Raw genomic sequence first — 17,985 nt, 5'->3', positions numbered from 1 at the left:
AAACCCCGGGTCTCCGGGTTTCGCGCCTGGGAGACCTCCGCTCGCAGACTCGGGGCTCATGTCCACACTCCCATCCCCTTGCATAGGGATTCACTCGAAACATCAAGCAGAAGGGGAAAACAACAACAACAACAACAACAAAACAACAACAAAAAACAACGAAATGCGAAGTCGTAAACTAGTCGGCAGCAAAGGCGGTCCCTGGGCTCAGCTGTCAACTCCCTAGCTGATCCGACGCCTTCATCCTTACCTCGGCACCATCTGCCTTCTTTTCCCTTCCACAGCTGATTACCGGGGCAGAGTGATTGCTAACTCTAAACACAGCGTCGGCGCCAAACACACACCTTCCATCGGCTTCCGAACCTTTAACCAAACTTCCAGAGCGCGCTCCCCATCCCTCCCATCCCTGCCTCGCGCCAATAGAGTGAGCTCTGGAGGGGGTCACCGCACTATGTCCAGCCAAACGTGGGCGGGCGGCTGCGGCACACTCCAGCTCAACACCCGGGTGTGTGCCAGGGGTACTGGCTGGCAAAATCTGAGCGCAGTTCCACGCACGCGTCGCCTTCCTGTTCCCAAACCGGGAGCGTCCAACTGATAAGCGACGCACAGACCGTAACCGGTCAGGTGCCGGGGTCTCCCTTCGCCTCCGGCGGTGAGCGCTTCCAGCACTGTCTCGAGCACAAACGCGTCCCCGCAGTCGCCCCGGCGGTACTGCTCAGCTCCGGGAGTCTACCACACTGCGCAATGCACTGAGTCCTGGAGGAGGCGGTCTGCGCCTGGGAGCCGCGTGCTGGCTCTTCCAGGCCCAGGAGAACCCCCCCTCCCTTCTTAGGGGGAAAGGAGAATGGGATGAAGCGTGCCCAGCCCTCTCTTTTCCCCTCCCTTCTTCGGTCCCTTCAGCTTCCCCAACCTCTCATCTCCCCACGCGCCCAGCTCCTTGTCCCGCTCACCTGCCAAGCGGAGCGCAGACATGCGCTGGAACTCGGGCTCCTGCAGCCACTTCCACATCCTCCGGAAGGTCTCCCTCCCGGACTTGAGTTTGCTCCAGGGTTTGGGGTTGCGCAGCAGGTCCGAGAGGGTCCCTTGGGAGCGGCAGAGCACCCTCTGCGCGAAGATGGCCTGTGGGATGCTATAGCGCTTGAGCTCGGTGGTGATACGCTGCGCCACCTCTTTGGTATTGATCTCTTCCATTTGCCCTGAATTACTTCCATTGCTGACCTGTGCGCCGGTCACCGAAGGGTTGGGTTCCCGGGCCGTGCCCAGGAGCTGCCCGTGGCCCTGGGCGTTCAGGTGCGCGTGGGGGTGATGCGGAGGAAGGCCGTTGATGGGCACCATGCCAGCCGAGGTGGGCGTGAGGTGCTGCTCCCCGTGACGGCCGAGCATGGCCGGGTGGTGGGCTTCGAAGCCGTTGGGGGTGAGCATCTTCTCAGTGGGCATAGCGGCGCCCGGGTGGGCATAGTGAGGGAGCCCTTGCTGGGAGTTGTGGATGCCGCCAAGCCCGGAGCTGGAGAGGGGCGAGAGGCTCTGGCCCATGCTGGCCACGTCCTTGTGGTAGGGGGTATAGAGGTTATTCATGGAGGCCAGCCCGCGCTCGTCCCGCATGAGCGTGAAGCTACCGCTCACGTTGCCCGCCAGGCGCTGGTGGTGGTGCGGGTGGTGGTGGTGATGGTGGTGGTGGTGATGGTGGGGGAACTTGTCCGAGACGGTGGAGATGGGCGGCAGCGGCTGCAGAGGGGTTAAGGTGGTGTAGGTGGTGGGCATGCTCATACCTGGGGGAGTCTCGCAGGCCATAGTCATGGTGGGGTGCAGGGGGCCGGCCAGGCTGTGCTCGGGGGCCCGGTGGTGGTGGTGGTAATCTCCGCCGCCGCCGCCGCCGTCTAGCAAGGACGCCATGCCCATGGAACGCGGGTGCGCGGGGGGCAAGTGGCTGCCACGGTGCGCCACGGAGCTTCGCGCGTGGGGACTGCCGCCCAGGAGGTCGGCAGGAGCGGGCACTGGCTCATGGCTCACCCCGTGCAGCTCGCCGATCGCCTCCATGGTCAGCTGCGCGTTCATCGTGATCCGGGCGAGCGGGCGGCGGACACAACATCGATGAGGCCGGGCAGAGGCGGCGAAGGGCGCAAGCAGTCCGGTCTTCACATCGGCTGCCGGCGACTGTTGCCTGCCTGCCTGCCTTCCTCTCACTGTGGGGCTCTGTCTCTCTCTGTGTGTGTCTCGCCTTCCCTCTTGCCCCCACCTTCCCCTCTGCGTCCTCGGCTTTTTTTTAAATATTAATTTCCAAAAGGGATCCGTGCCGTTGGGCGAGCGCGGAGCCCCCAGCCCGCCCGCCCGTGGCCCCCTCTCGCCCCTTTCCTTCTTAGAATTCTGAGGCCCCCGGCTCCCCTGACGCAGCCCGCGCGTCTTCGGCGGCTGCTTTTTGCCCGCGCCGCTGGCCAGCTCCAGCCATGGCTCGGTTACTGTTGCAGACTCTGTGGCCGCGGTTCCGCCGCCGCCGCCGCCGCCGCCGTCGCCGCTGCCGCTGCCGCCGCCGCCGCCGCCGCGGCCCGCCCTCACGCCCGCCGGGCTCTGCGCGCAGGCGCGCGGCTCGGCCCCGCCCCCTCGGCCCCCGCGCGGTCGGCCCGTGACGTCCCCGTACAAATGATGGAAGGGGGGCCCCGCACCTTAACAGCAGCGCTGGGTGGCCCTGGAGCCGCGCGCACGTGTGGAGCCCTGACGTGGAGCGCTGCCTGCGGCGGCCAACGCAACCGCGGGAGACTTGCACCCCTCTCGGCTCTCTGGCTGGGGTGCGCTTTCACCCAGCAACGTTTCCCAGGCTCCCATCCTGAGAGGCGCGCTACGCCTGGAGAGCCCTCACCCTTCTGCCCAGTCGCTGCCTCTCGGTGTAGGTTGCCCAGAGAGCCTCAGCCAGTGTCCTTACTCCTTTCGGTCTGGCCTACCAAGCTTTTCCCCAGAGGGCTTCTGGGAGTCCGCGCTCTCCTCATCCTCAAGTGCTCGGCCACTTTGGAGGGAGTAGAAGCAAATATCTTAAATGCCTTGGTCAGCTTGCTGCCTGTTGACCCGACAACCTCCCTCCTTCCTGATAATCCTCTGCCCACCCTTCCTCTTACACGCGCCGGAGAGGGAAACTCTTAGCTAAGAGTTGGACCCGGGGCCATACCTCGCTGTCCCCCGCCGCCTGAGTCCTTCTTCACCTCAGCTGATAATTAAGGCGGAGTGCCGCTTCGCGAATGGCGCTGTGTGTGTGTGTGTGTGTGTGTGTGTGTGTGTGTGTGTGTTGGGGGTGGAGAGTTCCCTGGTGGGTTCCTATGTTAACTTCTGGGTGCTGGTGTGGCTGCAGAGGCGCGAGCTGTTCCTGCGGTCGCTCTAAGGCCCCCGTGGTAAAGCACCCAGAGGACGCTGCTTGTGGGAAGAACTGACGCCGGGCAGTGTGGACCAGGCGCGCCGGTCTCTGCTGGGCCCGTAGGGACGCCCTCTTCCCGGCATCCCCGCGAGAAGTCTCCAGATTTGAAAATCAATTCAGCCTCGGGCGTAATTGCCCGCTCCTCACAATCACGCTCCAATCTGGAATCGAACCTGGTCCCTGGGCTTGATGCGGACGCGTGGGGAGGCCCCCAGTGAGGGACGTACACCCGGCTACCACATGCCGAGGCTTTCTTTCATTTACAAAAGAGAAAAAAAAATCCGTAACAAAAGGCAGAGCCCTGTCTGCTTAGGTGCTTTCATCCCTCGGAGAAAGGACAGATGTGCCCATTGTCCAGCCCTTGGCAGTTACGACCGGGTCAGCGCGGAGCCTCAGCCCCGGGCTAGCAGTGGTCACAATACAGGACAGCCTCCCAGAGCCTGGGTTATCGGGACCCGGATGTGGAACAAAGTGTGTGTGGCCTTCACTGGGCCAAATTTAGACTGTACGTCCCTTTCTTGGGGCACCCAATCAGAGCCCACCAGCAGTGTCTCTGCTGAAAATGTTTAGACCCTAGGAGAGGTCAGGGCTGGGATAGTGGGAGTCGTGGTGATGGAATCCCCTAGGCAAACACTTGGGCCAAACAATCCTTAGGAGAAACTTCCAATCAGCTAAGGCGTGAGCAGGCCCATCTCTTTATCTAGTTCCCTGACAAAACCAGGGCAACATCATGATCCAGGTAGATTAAGGCTAGTGGGTACAGTCCAACCTGACTTCCTTGAAAGTGGTCATATCCTGGGATTGGCTAGTCTGGTGCGTTTCATCACCAGAGATATGTCTATATTGTCCAAATGATGCTTGTGGAGGCCCAGGAAATGGGAATGCATCTTGGAGAACTCAGTGTCTCTCTGCATAGTGAACATTTAGGAATTTAAGGCTCCCAGAAAAGAAAAGTCTTCTGGGGGAAAAAAGCACAGGCATAAAGGAAGTCAGAAAACGCAGTTATTCTATTTAAACTTGTATTTACACCTAACCATTCACACACACACACACACACACACACACACACACAAGCATAAAACACATTTTCTGCCTAGTGGATCACAATGTATTGGTGGGAAGCTGTATCCTTGGTTCCTTATTGTTTCTGTTCTCTTTTCTTACAACATAGAGCATGTAGCTCTCATATGAGACCAGACAATGGCTTACAGTAGCAAGCTGCCTTTGAGCTAAACCCTTGTGTATCCTTCCCACCTCCACATATTTTAATCCCCTTGAAATGATTGATTTGCCCTTACGACAACTCTCTTCCCAAAAGACAGTTTGTGAAAAGAAAGAAGTAAATATCACCAAGTGCACAAATTGTTCATGGTTTTCTCTTTGTGTAAGTACTTAGGGACTTGATCCTAGAAACCCTCCTTCATGTGTGGTTTCCAGCTGGGCCCCTGAAGCCTATGAAGAGGGTTGGGATCAGGTGAGCTCAATCAACACTGGCCCCCATCCCCTATGAAAAGGGGGTCTGGTTCAGTCTTGGTCTCTAAAGGAGAAGCCAAAGGAAAGATCTGGGTAATTGTTAAATATGTTAAAGTAATGTGTGTACAGGACTTGCTTTGGTTTGCAAATCTTCCTAATCTTTCTTGGCTTTTCATGCCTTTTGTTTAACCATTGTTTACCTGTAGTTGACCCAAATTGCAATGATTTTTAAAGAAGCATTGTATTCTTATTTGACCTTTTGGAAAATTTTCCTATTACTAAGGATGTGTGATGAGTGGGAAGAATGCTCTTAGGCCTAGTTAAGGTGAACACATGTGTGTGGAGGGTGGGGGGGGGGGGGACAGACACTAGGTGAATTGCCACTGCTGGAGGGCTAGGATAGCTTTTCATCATTTTGTTCCTCTCTTCCTTCCCCTCCTCCCCCTTCCAGTGCCAGTACAATGTCTGGTACCCATCGGCTGCACTATGGGTAATGAAATAATTAGAGCTCAAGGAGGGACCCCTTAAAACTATATGGCTGGTCAGTGTATACAATTACAGGATGATGTTCAATTTTTTATGACAGTCAAGAAATTTGAGGGGAGGGGTTACTGTCAGCCAGTTAGATTTTGAGTAGCTGCAGGGAAATTAAAGGGAAAAAATGGGGTCAATCACCATCACAAAATTACATGTATATATTTAAGAAGAAAAGAAAAAAGACTATAGACTGGATGTTTGTTACTGGCAATATTTTCATTGTGGAAACAGGAATTTCAGACTACTTATTTTGTAAATGTCCAGTGGTGGTAGTTGGGCAGATACAGTCCTTCCTGTACTGAGTTGGCTACCGTTTGCCAGGTAACTCTACCATGCTTAGAAAAGAGACTGAGAATAAGGGCATTTTGCCAAATGCTGGCCACACAGTGTTCTCTCAGAACGTTCCATCAGTTTCAGAATTCCTGTTAGTTCTTTTTTGAGTTATAGAGATGTAACATATGACTCAGTCCTAGTTTTTAAGACCATTCCAAAGAAAGGTTTCTAGCCCCCCCAAGCCATAAAATGTTTACTTCCCATTTGTTGGCCATACAAACAGCAAACCTGGTGTCAAAGGCAGAGTCCCCCACCCAGGGCTCCAGTGGTAGGCTGACTCCTTGGCTAGAGCCTCAGAATGTAAACCACCAGAATCTCTGATGCCTATAGCAAGTCTAAAATTAAACTCCTGGTGAGGAACCATTTCTTTGGTGTCTGGCAACAGTAGGGAACATGATTGATAACTCTGGAGTGAAGAGTTTGGTACTGGGTGCATCCTGTCAGCCTCCCCTGTCCTTTAGACTTCTGCAGGAATTTTATTCAGAAAATTATTGTTGGCTTAGAATAGAACACCAAAAAATTCAGAAGTGTCCTGGTGATTCAGTATTGAAAAACATTTTTTGATATTAGTCAGTGGCTTCTCCCCACTCTCCGGGGTCCAAGGAAGTGGTAAACAATTATCCTAGCCCTCTCTGTCCACCTTTGATCTTCTATTTAGCATATAGTTTGTATTCAACTCTTAGCTTAAATGTTTACCCTTTTTAAAGAAAAAGGAAACCTAACCACCTAAGTTACAGGTTTTGCCTATGACCATATATGATATGTGTGTATGCATTATATATACATACACACAGTATATGATCTGTGTATGAAATTTATACACTCACACACGCACACACACATATATATAAGACTCTGTACTTTTGCACTCTCCTTTGTTTCATTTCCTACCCACCCCCTCTAAGTCACAAAGAGAAGAGGCAATGGAGAAGGGCTCGTGCCAACCCCTCCTGACTCTGGGTTCTAGAAGGTTCGAGGGTTGCATTACAGGAGATGCGAGAGGCAGCGGTCTCAGGATGTCAGCGGTCCTGATAGAGCAGCTCTGATTACTTTCTCTCCTGGACCATCTTGTAAACCAGAGGCGGCTTCTCTTGGGCTTTTAAATCCATTCCACTTGGGCGAGGGCTTATTAAGGTCTCAGAGCGGCGAAGCGAGAAGGGGTGTCCTGACGGCCGTGGGGCTGCGGGAAGGGTCCAAAGCTTCTGGGTGACGCTCTGGCCAGAGGGCCAGGCGCTGGACGCAGTCAGCTCTTTTCCGGGAGAGTTGGCCTTCTCTCGCCAACCCTTCAGTGGATTTCCTTGGTCTTATCTCTGTATGGTTGAAGCCTATCACGAAGGAGACCTATAATGGCTGCGGGGGACGACGAATTTTTTTCAGTTTTGGGGCGATGCTTAAAAGGCTCCTCTTCCGGTGTCTCCCATCTGGGGCTCCTTTCTGGATTCGCCGCGCTCGCGGGTAGAAAGTAGCAGTGCTGGGGGTAGGGAGGACCGGGACAGGGGAAAGCCGTCCCTGGTTGTGTAAGTCAAAGCGACCCGAAGTGAGTACAACTCGGAACAAAGGGGGCTGGCGGAAGACGAAGTCGGCTTACGACGGTCTCCGGGTGCCCCCTCCTCCAGCCCTGAGGAACACCACCCTGGGCGGGTCTCGGCCCCGCCGGGAGCCTGAGGCTGGCGAGGCTAGGATCCACCACCCTTAACCCGTGCAGATTGCGGGCTCTGCGGTCGGGCGCACGGCCCACTTGGCGGGGTTCTCCGCAGCCTCCCAGGGTAACCCAGGCCGAGAACAGCTGCACTTGGGCAGGAAAACTCTTTAAACAAATCATTTTGGTGTCTAATCAATTAGTGTTTGCGCAGTCAAGTACCATAGATTTAACAGAATAATCGTTACTGCCCTTGTCTTTATTTGACCCGCAGACACCTAGAAGATTTAAAAATGAAACGCCGGTGTTCCTGGCTTCCCGCCCCTTGACGGCGCTTCTCTCCACGCTCTGCCGGGCCCCCTCCGGGCCTTTGTTTTCTCCTGGCCGAGCCTTCCCTTTCCCTCCCTTCCTTCGTCTCTTCTTTCCCCTTCACATTTCCCACTCGCCTTTCTTTTCTTGCCCATCTGGCCCTGTCCGCAATGCTAGTCTTGACTTCCTCTTCCCTTTACCCCCGCGACTGGCACGCGTTCGAACCCGTCCCAGGAGCACGGGACCCCTCGTGCTCCGAGCGAGCGCGCCTGCCTTCGGCCCGCGCGCCTTCGCGGCGCAGGATTATGAAGTCTCTGGGGCCCAGAAGTCTTGTCCTTGGACCTTCGCCCTCTAACCCCCGAGCTCACTTTCTCGTCTCTACCGGATCCGCCCGAGGCCCAAGGGGTCCTGGGCGTGCGGGTTAGCTTCGCCAGAGTTCGGAAAAGATCTTCACTTGGGCGTCGTGAGTGCGTGCGTCGCAGGGTCTTGCCACATAAATATGGTGACCCAGGGCGCAGGAGGGGACTTGAGAAGAAAATCTGAGAGCGCAGCCTTGGCCTCCAACCCACAAAAGCGGGGCGTGGAGCCAGGGCCTGCGGGGGTGGGGGACGGCGTCCCTAGGGATTGTCGTGTGTGTGTGTGTGTGTGTGTGTGTGTGTGTGTGTGTGTGTGAGAGAGAGAGAGAGAGAGAGAGAGAGAGAGAGAGAGAGAGAGAGATGTGTGTATGTGAATGTATGGTCTCTCTGAGGCTTGCTTCTCTGAGCACGGTCGGCGCCCCAGGTCCAGGGTTCCGGAGGAGTTGGGAAAGTCTGCAGGCGGTCATGAAGAGCTGCTTCTGTGTCTCCCTCTCCACCTTGCATGTCTTTTTTTCAGGCCTAACCTGTGTGTATGTATGCATATATTTGTGTAGGCACTCGGGCTGTGCGCCCCGCCCGGCCTCGGGACACCAACGTTTGGGTGTGGGAGCCCCTAGTCCTGAGTCAAGGTCCAGGCAGGTTGGTTACTTGAGCCAAGAGACCTGGAGGCGGGGCTAGGAGGCTGGGAGGAAGATGGGAGGGTGAGGTGAGGAATTTTGAGGGACCCGGGTGGCCAAGAACACCTCCACCTCTCATTTTCTCTAATCGTCATTTAACCCAGGAGACAGGTCAAGCCTGACACACCTGAGTAGTGGATCGGTTAAATATAAGGCTGTAATTCTGAAAGGAGGTGAGGAAGAGCGAGCTGGAGGTGAAGCCCCCTCCTTCTCCGGCACTGCCAGCCCCTGGGGGCTTCGACTGCCCCAGTCTAAGCCTCGGTGGTCTTGAGGTCCCTGGAAGTGCCTCATAGTTGCGAATCTCTGGCACTCACCTGAGAAATTTTGCTCTCAACAATAGATGATTATAATGTACTTGATTAATGCCTGTATTTTCCTGTTTAACATACATTAATCCAAGTAACAAAAAAAGTCAATATTGCTAACAATATTGCAAACAAATCCTAGTCTCTCTCACAAAAACTGCTCCCAATTTTCAGTCACTTCTACCCACTTGAATTTTGCTCTTTCTCCTCATCCACTGTAGTTCCTGGCTAACCTGGAATCCAGTCATGGATTGTTTCAGTAGCCTTTCTCTAAAAATCCTATTTATTTATTTATTTATTTATTTATTTATTTATTTATTTATTTGCCTTGGGGAGAACGTGGAACGCTCCAAAGCCCAGCCTCCTTCCAGAGGCCCTTTGAGGATTTTTGAGTTCACCTCAAACGCTGTCCCTTCTGGTACCAGCAAATGCCCAAAGTCACTGCTCAATAGTTTGGATTTTGTTGTTTACCTTCCCTAAGAAAACCCCCAATCAGGCAGCCTCCAGCCCTCAGAGAACTGGAGACCCCATACTCGACTTTCTGGACCAGTATGCCTACACCCTTACCACTCGCAGCTAATCACAAATGGTGGTTATTGCTGGGAGATTTTTATAGTCCTTATTATGATTATTTAAGAAATATTGGTGTTTTCCACCTGGAAGGAACAAACCGGAGGGGCTAGCTAATGAAGGAACTTAGGTTTGCAAAACACTGTAAATAATTTAGCATAGTATTTCAAGGGAAAAAAATAGCTTTCTTAAATCATCCTCGCAATATAAATTGCAGACTTACAGTATGGTCCTGGTAAGTCTAAATTTTTAAAGGAGCAATATTCAAAGAGACATAGATGTCTGTATTAATTATTTATTCGCCAGTGCCTTCCTTCGTTTCTAACTTATTATTAATTAGGCGCCTCTAGTCTTTCGCAGAGCGCTCCACCGAGCCGGTTGCAGCTTTAAATATGAATTAAAAGCAAATCCAAGCTGCTGTAATGCGAAAATTATTCCGTGTCTTGCATGGCAGAGATGAATAGCTGCGTGGATCAATACCGTGAAACTCGGCTCTGAACGACAGGGTTATTGATAGCGTATATTAATGATGTTAATGATGGAAAAAGGAAAACAACGGCCCACACGACTTAGAAACTTTTTAGCCGCTGAAACCCCGCAATAAAAATGGGAAGGGGGCAGGAATCAGGCTTAAGTGTAATAAGAAAATTATTTATGAAACCGGATAAATGACTTCAGAGTCTTGATGCATTTGAACCTAACGCTCTGGCTCCTGGCGGCCCGGCTCCAGCTGGGGAGACCGCGAAACCCCAAGCCGAGGGGAGCTGGGGGGTGGGGGGCGCTCCGCTCGCCTCTGCAGCCTCGGGTTTGCTGCCCACCTTCCCCACCCCCGCCAGGAGAGCCCTCTGGGGCGCTGGTCGCAGGCGCGTTTGGAAGTTCGTGGAATGGGGCAGGAGAGAGGCTGGATCTGCGGTCCCAGCGGGGTAGTGAGGCGGTCGTCGGGGCCAGGCAGCCTGGACTTTGGCCCGATTTCTTCACTGGTCCTCTTAGCACCCGCTCCCATAGAAGCGCCTAACACTTGGGGCTTGAGTGGGGAGTCGCAGGTCTGATTCCGCACTGTTGCCTCTGGTCCATCTGGCTAAGGCTCTCTGGATTCGCCAAATGGGAACGGGTGGCTCGTGTCTTAGAAGGAATTAGTTTGTTTGAAGAGAAATTGCTCTAAACAGGGCATGGAAACTGCTCTAAACTGGGAACGGAGCCCACGCAACCTCTCCGTGCCTCAGGGGGTTCTTTACCAGGCACGGGGTGTAACTGAGCCTTGGCATCCAGCGCCCGGGCTCAGATCCTCGAGGCTCGGTTTCCGAAGCGTGGGGAGAGGTGTGAGCCCTCTGGTTTGGGCCTCATCCTCCAGCAAGGTGGCCTAGGCACCTCCCCACTCCTCCTGGCTGGTCCCAAATATCGACCCAGTTTCCCTTTCTCCCTAGCCGAGGGCACGAACCGGGGAGCGAAAGGTTAAATACTGACCCTGGAGGACGGCGGGGGAAAGGTCAAAGCCCGAGGGTCACTCTCAGGCCCGAGGTTCCACCCCCCCCCTTCAGGGCATAGGGCCACCAGGTCCCCTCCCATGAGCAGGGTCCTAAGCCTTTGCAAGCGGAGGCAGTGGGGGGTGGGGAGAGGACGACCCCTCCCTGCTAATTATAAGGGCCTTCTTATACAGCAAGATGCTAGGGTAGTAGATGGGTTCCCCCTTAGGACTCGGTCCGGTTTGTCCTGAGCCTAGTCTTTTGGATTGGAGTAGGAAGTTGGGAGGCTTTTAATTTATGCTTGGGACTATCATTTGTTCTTCATTTCAGGAGGGAGTAGGAGCCACCTGGAGCCTCAGGAAATGTTCCAGGTCAACTATAGTTTCCTCCAAAGGATGGGGTAATTTTGTATTTTTTTGTTAGTTCTTTTAAGTTGTTTTTCTTCCTTCTTTTCTTTCCTTCCTGTCCTTCACCATCTTTTTCCCTCCTTTTTCTTTCATTCCCTCCTCCTTCCTTTCATTCTTTCCTCTCCACGTCTCCTTTTTAATTTTCTTCTCCTTTCCTTCTTTTCTCCCCAACCTATTTGTTCTCTCTCTTTTTTTTTTTTCTCTCTGAAGCTTTCTTCCCTCATTTCCTTTCTCCTTCTCTTCCTCCTATAGCTAGGTGGAGGCCTGGCCCACCTCTCTGCACCTCAGGACTTTCCCATGAAAGGTGCTCACTGTATTCTGCACAGACATCAAATAATATTTTCTTCCCTCCCTCCCTCTCCCTCTTCCTTCCCTTCCTTCCTTCCTTCCTTCCTTCCTTCCTTCCTTCCTTCCTTCCTTCCTTCCTTCCTTTCTTCGAAAGGAAAGAGGCAAGTGAGGTCCAGAATGCAGAGAGAGCACCCTCTAGGCCCTTTTGCTGTAACAGGTATCCCGACACTTTCGGCTGAGCCTTTGCTGTGGTCCATGTTCAGCCGGCTCAGTGGCACCCCTTTCCCAGGCTTGGAACTCGACAAACAGGGAGAGTGTGCTCCCCTTGCTAATGCTCCTCCCGGGGCCATCTAGGCCCCTGATATTAGCAAGAATTTTGGGTGGTTGTTTTTATTTCTATTTATTTGATTATATTTGGAAGAAAAATTAAAGTGAATCTCTGAGGCCATAACTCTTAAAAGAGCCAGCTGAGAGCCTTAAATCTATCCTAGGACTCTAGAGGCAGGCTATTATCTAGATAATTAGACAGAACCCAAACTTCCTGCCATCCAGGAAGAGCCACCTCTCACCTATCTGGCTTCAAATTCCACAATCAACTGCATGTTTCAGATAATCGCCGGCTGTGTAGCTGCAGCATTATACCCACACAATCTACCAGCAAGCGGCCATTCCTTGGAAAGGAAACACAACAGACACTGCACAAAATCACTTGATTCTGGAAAAAATCAATATCGAAATTAGGTTTATTGTCTGCTTATATGATTAAAAATGACAAAGTGTTGCCTTTTATTCTCATAAAAAGACAGAGGGCTGAACAAAATAATTTACTATGGTGTTCTGCTCATTTCACTTGCCTGGCAAAACCTGGAAGAGGCTGAAAGGGCATTTGTGAAGCTCGGTGGCGCGGCCAGGGCCAGAGACCCCTTGTTCAGGGATAACCTTGCCAGTCATCGGAGGCGTGTGCTGCTGTGTGTGCAAGAGTATTATATTTCCTAATCTTCAGTTTACAGCAGTGCCGGTCTAGCTTCCTCAGTTCTCAGTTCTGCTTCATTCCAAAGATGTTCTGGGCCATCTGTACCTTGCCCCTAACTTCTTTAACTCAAATCCAAGTCCCAGGTCTTGTTCCCCTAAATAACTCAAAGGATGACACTGCTTTAGCGGTTGCATCGTTCTGGCAGCACCAGAGCCTTCACTCAGTCATGGCCTCCCAGATCTTCATCCAGCCACCCTGCATCCTCCGTCGCAGGGAGCACAGACCTGGGTGCGTGTATGCATCCATGTGTGTGTGCGTGCGCGTGTGTGTGCATGTGTATGTGCGCGGGCGCCGGCTCGCCTGACCCTCTGCTTGGCCTGATCAGGCTCCCTTCCCCCGAAGGCTCGTGTGTTTCCAGAGTCTGGGCTGCAATCAGGAAAATGGGGTTTCAGAAACCTCTGTGTGCTGGATTCTCCAAGTGCGGCCGGCGGTGAGCGCATTCGAGGAATACGAGTGTATTGGGCGTGCGCTGGTTACACCAACGCCGGCGGGTATTTATCTACGTTAAAAACAAAAAGAAAAACCAAAAAAAAAAAAAATCCACCATGTGAATCTTGTCTTAAATTCATTCCCTTCTCCCATACCCTTATCCCCGGTAGCCAAGTTAGAATCTACCCTCATCTCTCAGCTGCTGCTCTCGGGTCAGAGACTAGTGTGCCCAGAGCACTCTCCCACTCGTTCACTGCCTTGTTCTAGAACAAAGTGGCTCCCAGCTGTGCACTATGGTTCATGGAGCGAGGCCTGTGAGAGAGTGTGAATAGCTTCATGTGCACTTAGCACAATTAGGAAAAAAACTACCAAGCCAGGTCCCTTAGAATCCCAGGCGCCTTCTGATTTGGAGCTGGCTCTGTTTCATGGATTGCACAAACCGTGGACTCATTTGTTAAAGTCGTTAATTGGCTCTCCTTTTGTTCTGGAACCCTGAGGACTTATCTCCTGGAGGTTTCGGAAATGAAACCTAACCTAACCCTCTCTTCTACGGAGTCCCCAGGGACATGGCTCCTCCAAGGTCGTCTGGCCTTTTCTCAGGAGTTGAGGGCTTAAAGTGAAGCCAGCATGGATTGCTTGTTCCTTGGAAATCTGACTGGCCCAGCTGGGCTGAAACCGGGCTAGCAGTAGTCCAGCCCCACCACCTTAGCCTTCTTCCGGTGCCGGGCACCATGCAGCTCGCTGCCCTGTCCAGCGCTACAGCGTACTCTCAAGTCAGGCACCTTTCCTGGAGACACCCAAAGGGAGGAGGTGAGGGCGTGTGGGTTCTGACAGGCAAAGCCTGTGGAGGCTGCCTGTGGAACGAGGGTTGGGGCATTGGGTCACCTCTGCTGTGTGGTAGCTCCAGCTCCTTCCTGTGTCAAGGCAGATTCAGCCACCAGCTTCTCAGGGAACAAACCTGGCTGTCTCCTCTCCCCATCTGTCTCCTCTCCCCGTCCATCTCTTTTCCTGACTGGCCTCGTTCTCCAGCCTTGAGAGTCCCAGAGCTTCGGGCTTGAGGGTCAAAGGTCAGACCTTCACTCCTTCACTAGGCTCTAGCTTCCACCTGCTCAGCTGCTAGTGTGAGCACGGGATTCGCCTGGCCCGTCATTCTTTTTTGGATGCCCATTGCCAACCAAAGAGAGAACAGATGCTTATGTCACAGCTCCCTCCTCCCCTACTTAGCCCTCTTTGATAAGGTGGGGTCTTGGTGTGTGTGGGAGGTTCAGTTTAATTTAGAATATCATATCCAGACCATAAAATCACTCATCTGGATATTTTAGGAGGTTTATTTTTATTTTGGTGGGGGTGGGGAGGTTTAATGATTTCTGTAGGTGTCCAAATTGGACTGGTTTTGAGCCCAGGATTGACCACAGGAGTGGGCTTCTACTGCATCATTTCCTTTGCTCCAACCCTGGTCAGAGCTGGAAAGAAGTTGACACAAGGGATCCAGGAGAGTCAAACGAATACCTAGCCCTCCAAGCCGGCAGATCTGTTTCAAAGGGGCCGACCTTTTGCATGAATGGGGGCAAGGTCAGCAGAGTAAAAAGCAGATTTCTATGCATGTTCACGTGGCCCAATGTAATGAACATATCTCCATCAATTCCTGGAGGCAGAGGGCTCAATTTACCTCAGGTTTAGCAGAGGACCGTCCTCAGCATTAGCTTTGACTGACTATAGAGTGGCGGAGTAGTTAGAATTCTCTCTCCAATGAAAGTGATGGTCAATAGAATTCTCGGTATCAAATGAGCAATAATTTGCTGTGGCTACATGCTGGATAATGAAAGATGTTAGCAGGATCAATAAAAAATGAAAACACTTTTACTTACATCTTGAGTTACTGTTTTAAGAGAGGGAGAAGGACGCAACAAATCCAAAGCTAGGTTCAGAGCCTCCTCACACCCCTCTCAGACACACAAAGCTCTGTCACCACCAGGCAGAAGCCTCTGTAGCAAAGGCCTCTAACTTACTCCTGTGCTCACAGTAGAGTAGGTTATTTACTTCAAATTAACTCCTTAGAAACCTGTAACAATTTAACTATCAGGGTTTTAAATTTTTCACTTCTTTTCTACAGCCAGAAATAAATTTTAAATTGTTTTCCACCAGAACGAAAGGTCACCTAACTAGCTGTAGTTTGCCAAAAACATAGGAAAGCATCTCAAAGCTGAATTGCCCTTTGAAACGCCTTGAAATAAACATGCACTTGACCAAGACACCCAGGAGGATGTGTGTTCTTTGGTTGTGCATACACAGGCAAAGGCATAGGTTTAATTCTTTTCGATTTGTTACCTATGGCCATTAAATCTGCAAACTTCAGACCTTAAACCTGCTCTTTCCAGCCTAGTTAATTCCCTGATCTTCTTTCATAATCATTTCATTTGTTCAATTTGTTTTCAATTTGCACTGGGTTTATTTGTACCTTCCAGTCTGCTTTTTTCATCATTCAATCCCAAGCACTCGCTCCACATATCTCGTCTTTAAGAAACCTATTGTGAAACAATCAGGAGAGCATTCTCTCTCTCTCTCTCTCTCTCTCTCTCTCTCTCTGTCTCTTCTGTCTGTCTATACATATATATTTAAGATACAAAGGCTTAAAAAAATGAGAAAAATATCCCGAGTGCTCTGCATAGAACAGTACAACGAAAAAGCTCATGGACAGACAGCTTTCAATACCGGAACCAATATAAGCAAAGGACATTGGCAAATACGTGTTTGGCTGCTTCCGTGGTTTAAGAAGCCTACAATTTCTCACCACTTCAAAAAAAGAAAAGAAAGAAAACAAATTTAGCCGCCGCGTTTTGCTCTCTGACCATAGGAGCTGGTTCTGCCACTGAGATAATGGTCAGTGCTGCAAGAACAGTGGCCTGTGACCATCTTTAGCAGTTTACGGCTGGATTTGGAGAGCCAATCCAACAATCTGGGAGATTCAGAAAGCGGGAAGCAGTCTAGGGACGTGGAGACAAGTTCCAATCGGGGGCATTCCTCCCCCCCCCCCCCCCCCGCCATGTGAATTCCGCTGGCTCCAGTTCCACACCTCGCACCAATGCAGGTGCTGTTCTGCAGCCTCACGCTGCTTCAAAGGAGAACCGCGCACAAACCGCAGACACGCGCTCGCGTACCGGCCACCCATCCGGGCACGCCGGGATATTTACTCCCTGCTAGGGAGGCCTCCTCCCTGCCCTCATTTGTTACTTTAAACTCGCCAGGAGGACCCGTTATCGGCCGGCCGTGGCTAGGAGGGCAGGCGGGAGGGGGGCGTCCCCGCTCGGCTCCCAGGCCGTGACGCGGCTTCTGCCCTCCGCCCTCGGCTCCCACCCTGTTTGCTAGGTCACAAGCTCAGCAGTGGACCGGCATGGCGGGGCCCCTGAAGCCCCCGCCCCGGTTTACCCACTCCCCTCCCCCGCACGCGCCTGTGTCACTGGCTTACCCCGGTGGGCGAGTCGCGGCGCATTAGCGGATTTCATGGCAAGTTGCTTCTGTGACAAGCGGTCAGGTTCGCGTTGGAGGATTTGCCCCCTAGGAGGGAGGGAAACGAGAGTCAATCTGCATAATTTCAAATGTGAAAGAAACCGGGAAACCGGGGAGTCTAATTTAAGGCCCCCTCATTCCCCCCTCCCCAGAACCTGTAAGCCGCCGCACCCCGCAGCCGCGTCAATGAACCCTAAGAAAAAATAATCCGCACATGTCGCAGGTGATACCTTTTATTGTGCTCATTTTAAAGACTGGGACGGGTTGGCCCCCTCCATGAAGCCTTTCTCGACAGCTCAGCCTGGGGCAGGTGGGTCAGCCAGGCAGCTCCTGGGCCCGCGGATTCCTGCAGGGTCGCGAGGTGAGGGGTGCGAGAAAGAAAGACCTCGGGCTCCGTGCCAAGCGGCCCCCTTTGGCTCCCAGGGTCTGAGCCAGACGCACAAACCCAAATTCCCTCCAGCGCCTTCGGCTCCATCTTTAAATCCAGGCAAAGATCAATTCTCCCTCTCCCTCGCACACACATTTGCAGCCATAAATAAACAGCTCCCAGCTAAATCAGGAACCGGAGAAAAGAAAGAAAAGGAAGAACAGAGAAGGATGAGAACTGGAGTACCTGTCTCGCTTCTCCCAGGAGCCCGATGGCTCTTTTTGGTCAGGCCAGCCTCGCATTTGGGGTTGCAACTTGCATTTGAATAGCTGCCTGGGCTTGTTATGGACCCGGGAAAGCTCTGAAAGGGAATCACTATGCAAATTGTCCCAGTTACAATCGAAAGGTTCGATCTTCAGGAGCTGCCTGACGGAAGTTGATGTCAGCTATCTGTGCATTAGGGTTGCATTACCGCCTTCCCTGGCCTCCTCACTACCCCCTCTCGCGCCTGCCGGAGAGGGGTTTTTTTTTTTTTTTTTCTTTTTGCTTATGTGTATATTTTCCCTCAGTAATTAGAAAAAGAGAAAAAAAAAAGGCTGAAGGTGGCGGCGTATCTGGCTCAGGCCTGGGAGGCCCACGGGTGGAGGGAAGGAGGTGTGGCCGCTCTGGTGGGTAGGAGAGAGTGGGGGGGAGGGTCATTCTTTTGCAGCAGGTGTTGACGGTGCGTCTGAAATCATACATTTAGAAACGTTTTTTTTTTTTTCTTAGCGCTTTGCAGGACTAGGTGGCGGCGAGGGGTGGGGGCGGAGATGTCTGCCTCCGCCCGCCGGCTTGATCCTACAATGCCGGCTGCAGATCAATACCCGCTCACTGTAATCCTAGTAATTGTGGG

General features: G+C 52.5%; 1 protein-coding gene across 1 annotated transcript in view; it reads right to left on the bottom strand.

The window, feature by feature from the left end:
* Positions 1 to 2,055, bottom strand: part of ONECUT1 (one cut homeobox 1) — a 37,740-nt gene extending 35,685 nt beyond the window's left edge. Inside the window, exon 1 of the mRNA XM_039237141.1 lies at positions 951 to 2,055. Within this exon, the coding sequence (XP_039093072.1) occupies positions 951 to 2,055 (1,105 nt within the window). The remainder of the gene's footprint in view (positions 1 to 950) is intronic.
* Positions 2,056 to 17,985: the final 15,930 nt, after the last annotated feature.

This window comes from Hyaena hyaena, unplaced genomic scaffold, assembly GCF_003009895.1.
Source record: "Hyaena hyaena isolate Hyena2069 unplaced genomic scaffold, ASM300989v1 scaffold_120, whole genome shotgun sequence".
Lineage (NCBI taxonomy): Eukaryota > Metazoa > Chordata > Mammalia > Carnivora > Hyaenidae > Hyaena > Hyaena hyaena.
Note: the sequence above shows the minus strand (reverse complement) of the source record. Positions and strands in the feature narration are given on the sequence as shown.